Source organism: Penaeus chinensis, chromosome 20 (genome assembly GCF_019202785.1).
Source record: "Penaeus chinensis breed Huanghai No. 1 chromosome 20, ASM1920278v2, whole genome shotgun sequence".
Lineage (NCBI taxonomy): Eukaryota > Metazoa > Arthropoda > Malacostraca > Decapoda > Penaeidae > Penaeus > Penaeus chinensis.
In genome coordinates, this window is record NC_061838.1 from 10,730,661 (window position 1) to 10,735,660 (window position 5,000).

At 32.3% G+C, this 5,000-nt stretch overlaps 1 protein-coding gene across 1 annotated transcript in view; it reads left to right on the forward strand.

Annotated features, from left to right (window-relative positions):
• LOC125036127 (fucose-1-phosphate guanylyltransferase-like) overlaps positions 1-5,000 on the forward strand; it is a 7,295-nt gene that overhangs the window by 1,372 nt on the left and 923 nt on the right. Inside the window, exons 2-7 of the mRNA XM_047628549.1 lie at positions 393-523; positions 1,564-1,699; positions 1,804-1,872; positions 2,905-3,048; positions 3,689-3,898; positions 4,010-5,000. The exon at positions 4,010-5,000 is cut by the window's right edge and continues 923 nt beyond it. Of these exons, the coding sequence (XP_047484505.1) occupies positions 393-523; positions 1,564-1,699; positions 1,804-1,872; positions 2,905-3,048; positions 3,689-3,898; positions 4,010-5,000 (1,681 nt within the window). The remainder of the gene's footprint in view (positions 1-392; positions 524-1,563; positions 1,700-1,803; positions 1,873-2,904; positions 3,049-3,688; positions 3,899-4,009) is intronic.

Consider the following 5,000-nt stretch of genomic DNA (forward strand, 5'->3'; position numbering starts at 1 on the left):
TGTAATATATATATATATAATATATATGTAATATATATAATATATATATATATATATATATATATATATATATATATATATATATATATATAAATATATATATATATATAATATATAACAAGTTTATATATATAAATATATATATATATCCATATATATATATATAAATATATAAATATATATATATATAAATATATATATATATAATATATAACAAGTTTATATATATAAATATATATATATCCATATATATATATATATATATATATATATATATATACACACACACACACATACATATATATACACATACATACATACACATACACATATTATAGACATATCAGAAAATATACCACACATAATATACACTGCATCATTATTTATTACAGGTGAAAATCTAGTCATCAAGGAGCGACCCCAATATTGGGATGTAGTTATTCTGACAACCTTCGACTCAGCCCAGAGAGACAGCTTTGAGCAGCAGATTGCACTGAAGAGACAAAATGGAAATTTTCCTGATGTTAGTACCTTTTTTTTTTTTATCTAAAATTCAATTTCCTTTTCTTTCTTTTTTTTTCATTTTCTTATTTTTTTTTATTCCATTTCTTTTCTTTCTTTTCTTAAATATTTTTGATTTCTATTTATTTTCTTACTTAACTTTTTTTCTGATACTATTTTCCTTTTGTACATTTTTTTCCCTTTCTTTCTTTGCTCAAAAAAAAAAATTCCATCCCCCTTTCATCTTGCCTTTCCTTTCTACTTTCTTTTCTTTCACCTCTCTTTCTTGTATTTATCCTAAATATTCAACCATTTCCATTTTTCTTTCTTTTCTTTCTTTTTTCCTGATCTGTTACTTTCTGTTTCATTATTTTTTTTTTTTACCTTATCTTATATCTTTTTCATGCTTGCTTTCTGCTCCCACTTCTATTTTCTTTCATTCTTTTTCTTTGCTTGTCATTTTCTTTGGTAAGTTTTGTTTCTTTCTACTGTACTTTCTTTACTTCTCCCTATTTTTCATTCGTTTTTCTTCCTTTGTCTTTTTATTTATTTCCTCTTTCCTGTTTTTTGTTTGTTTCCCTTTCCTGGTTACATTTCATTGTTACTTCCTTTCATTTTTATCCTTATTTTATGATTTTATTGTAGAAAAAGAAAAGAAAAAAAAAGACAGTTTAACAGGTTATGAATGAATTAGAACACTGGAGACTAATTTTAAAAGTAGTGATACGAATATCTAATTACAATATCAATGTGTTTTTTTAGCGTTAATGCAGTGATGTTTTCAACTGTAAAGTGAAAGGATCAGCATTTTTTTTTTTTTTATAGAATCAGATTTCAAAGGTGCATTATTTTTTTCTTATTACTGGAATCTATTTTCAGGGGCCCAATATTTTTTTTTCTTTTTTCCAAATCTCACTTTAAAGTCTCTGCATCTTTATTTTTCCCTTTCAGATTCAACTGAAACAACTCAATGTCTCATATTGTCCTTCAGATGCAGCATTCCTATGCAGTATCCATGCTTGATGTTTCGTTTCTTTCTCTTTTTTTTTTCTCTCCCACAAGGTTCCAATCCACGTCATAGCTGATCCAGTGGATCAGAAGCTAGGGGTTGGGGGGTCTACTCTGCATGTTTTGTCCGAGATGACCAAAATCTACGGCAGTGACCTTCATCAGAAAAAGTTGCTTATTATTCACTCAGGTGTGTGAATATTTAATTTCAGATATACTGATATATTATTTGAAGTCATATTGACTCGTTGTTGTTCGCTACTGATAATTACTCTTCATTCATACTAAATGCAGGTGGAAGCAGTCAGAGGTTACCAAGCTATAGTGTCATTGGCAAGATTTTTGCTCCAGTTCCTTGCCAAGGTAAGGAACATATTCTTATTGTGCTGTAATTACTACTACTTTATCATTGTTATCAATATCATCATTATTAATTTTTATCTTTAAGGTATGATGCAAAAGCCTGGTGTATATGGGTGTGTTTTTTTTAGGAATTTTCCAGCTATCTAATCGGAGTTTATTTGTTCTGTGGCTGCTCAACCCTGCAATCATTTCTGTCATTTACTTTTTACTCTCCATCTTTCAGCAGCTGTTATAGGACCTTTGGGGGAATTGGGGTGAGAAATTGGTTTTCCTCATGTCTCTTTTTGTAGTATTGTGACTAGCCCTTAGGTCTGTCAGGCTGTCTTCAGTCCATGTATTACAATCCTAGCTGGATGCCTCCTTGTCTCACAGGGTGCTTAAGCCCAGCCAGTGGCCCGGGAAAACATGGGGGAGTAAGTACAAGCTGGTTTCACAGCTACCCACAGAATTTGATCAGGGCATAGCTCGAGGTTTGACATCTGATGCTTTTATCCAAGTGGTAGGGTTTTATCCAAGTGGTAGGGTTTTGCCCACAAGAATGCTCCCTGGAAATTTAATGCTTGCAAACTGTGAAACTGGAGTGCCTTGCCAGTGGCCTAAGTGCATATCTCCTCCACTGGCTACTCCCTTTGCACTTCATGTAGTAACTTGGTATTTCCTTTGTTTTCTATCCCTCTTTTATAGTTGTTGCAACTGGCTCTTGTACTTCCACTCTTGCTTTTCAGTCTTATGAGAGGTAGAGGATGCTAAGGAGGTGAGGTAGAGAAGGTTAGGGACTAGGGAGAGTTAATGAAAGATGTGATATGCAGCTTTGCCAACATGATTTTGGTCCTCAAAAGCTCCTCTAAAGGGTTTTGTGTCGGACCTCTTCACACAGAGAAATAAAGTTTGTCATTAATCAAACTCATCATTATAATATATATCTTTATTATTATCATCATTTGTGTAGTTGTCAGCATGAATAATTTAGTCTGTTTCTCCTTTTTTTACCATAGATAACTAGAAACGTCTTTTCTCTTATCTTGATTACAGAGCTGATTGTTGGCATGTCCATTCCACAAATGTTGGACCTAAAGCTTGCAATGTACCTGCCTTTCTGTCAGCTGCTACAACCTGGAGTGTTTGTCACCTGTGCTGATGATATAGAAACTTACTGTCTTGATGCAGAAAAGCTAGGTTGGTTAATTTTGAAAATTTGTGTTTGAAATTGTTTTGAATTGATACATTATTGTCAGTATTGTTGTTGTTGATGATAATAATGATAATGATAATAATAATAATAATAATAATAATAATAATAATAATAATAATAATAATAATAATAATAATAATAATAATAATAATAATAATAATAATAGTAATATCATCATCATCATCATCATCATTATGATCATGAATGTGATTATTGTTTTTGTTGTTGATGTTATTATTATTATTATTATTATTATTATTATTATTATTATTATTATTATTATTATTATTATTATTACTATCATCATCATTATTATCATCATCATTATTATTGTTGAAATAATTATTACTATTGTTATTTTCAGTATTATGGTCATTATTTTTATTATTATTATTATTATTATTATTATTATTATTATTATTATTATTATTATTATTATTATTATTATTATTATTATTATTATTATTGTTATTGTCACATAATAACATTTTATCAGCAGTTATGTAACCTTTTTTATTATTCTCAAAAGATTCAGAAAATATGAAACAAGAATGGCAGTTTCCAATTTCTCATCTAATTTTCTCCTTCACTACTCCTCTCTTCATCCCAACCATTTACCAACAGATATTGAAACACTTCAGGCAGCAGATGTGGTGGCATTGGCACACCCCTCTGACATCCAGACAGGGGAGGGGCATGGAGTTTATGTGTTTGAGGACCAGGACTCAGAATATATGGCTGGAGATGACAGTAACTGTGTGCGGCAGTGTGCAGAGGTGCTGCAGAAACCCTCAGAGAGCATCATGAGGGCCAGGGGAGCAGTGTTAACCAAAGGTTTCTGTGAGAATGTGACATGTGTTTTGAAAATATATAATTGGACAACAAAACTTTGGTTGATTATACTCTGCATTAGAAGAATTTCTTATCTATGATATTGAATTTCAGAGGAAAGTGGCTGTTCCAGAGAGCAAGTATGGAGTGACAGTGTATTCTGGCTGAGTGCAAAGCTGTATGATAAGTTATTGAAATGGTATAGTAACAACACTCCATTAACCTCAGAACTCGATGCCTATGCACACTTCCTGCCATGCCTTGGGTCTAGAATGAAAAATGCACAGCCCTCAGACTTCACAGATTTTCGAGCCGAGATGCTGCCTTTACTTCAGGACTGCAACTTCCAACTGGTCCTTCTTAGCAAGTCTAAGTTCTATCATCTTGGCACAATGGAGGAATATCTAATGCACTTCAACATCTTGGATGAGTTTTGCAGAGAATTAGGAATTGTGAAGAACACAAGTAACATTCCTAAACCCTTCATTGGAGGAGGTGAAAGCTCCAGTAAAGATGTTAGTATTCATAAAGAAATGACTATTGAAACCTATTTTTCTGATGCAACTCTCGGGATAACAATTCTACAGGACGAAGCTCAGGTTGTCATTGAAAACTGCCTTATAGATGTTCCATTGCAAATTGAGGGGCACACAATCATTAGTAACTGCACCTTGAAAAAGTGCCCCAGTGTGAGATTTCTCCATGACAAGATCAGTTTATTCCAAGGTTTCTTGTATCACACTGTACCTGTTACTTATGAGAACCAAATCCTATATGTAACCATCGCTTTTGATGTAGATTGCAACATGAAGAAAACATCAAAGAATTTGTCAGAGATTGAGCTGTATGGAACTACCCTCAGTAATGTGGTTTGTTATCTTGGTTATAAATCAGAAGACGTGATATCAAAAAATGCAGCAGTCATATCTCTTTGGACAGCAAAAATATTTGTGGCGAAACCTACAGCTGCTGAGAGCTTTTGGTGGACCCACTACAATGTGAATCTGGTGCTGAACAAGCTGCAAGGTATGCCAAAGCAAACAGAATTAGATAGTGGTAACAGTCTAGTGTTACTTAGTATGTATGATGTTACTTTACATAAGAA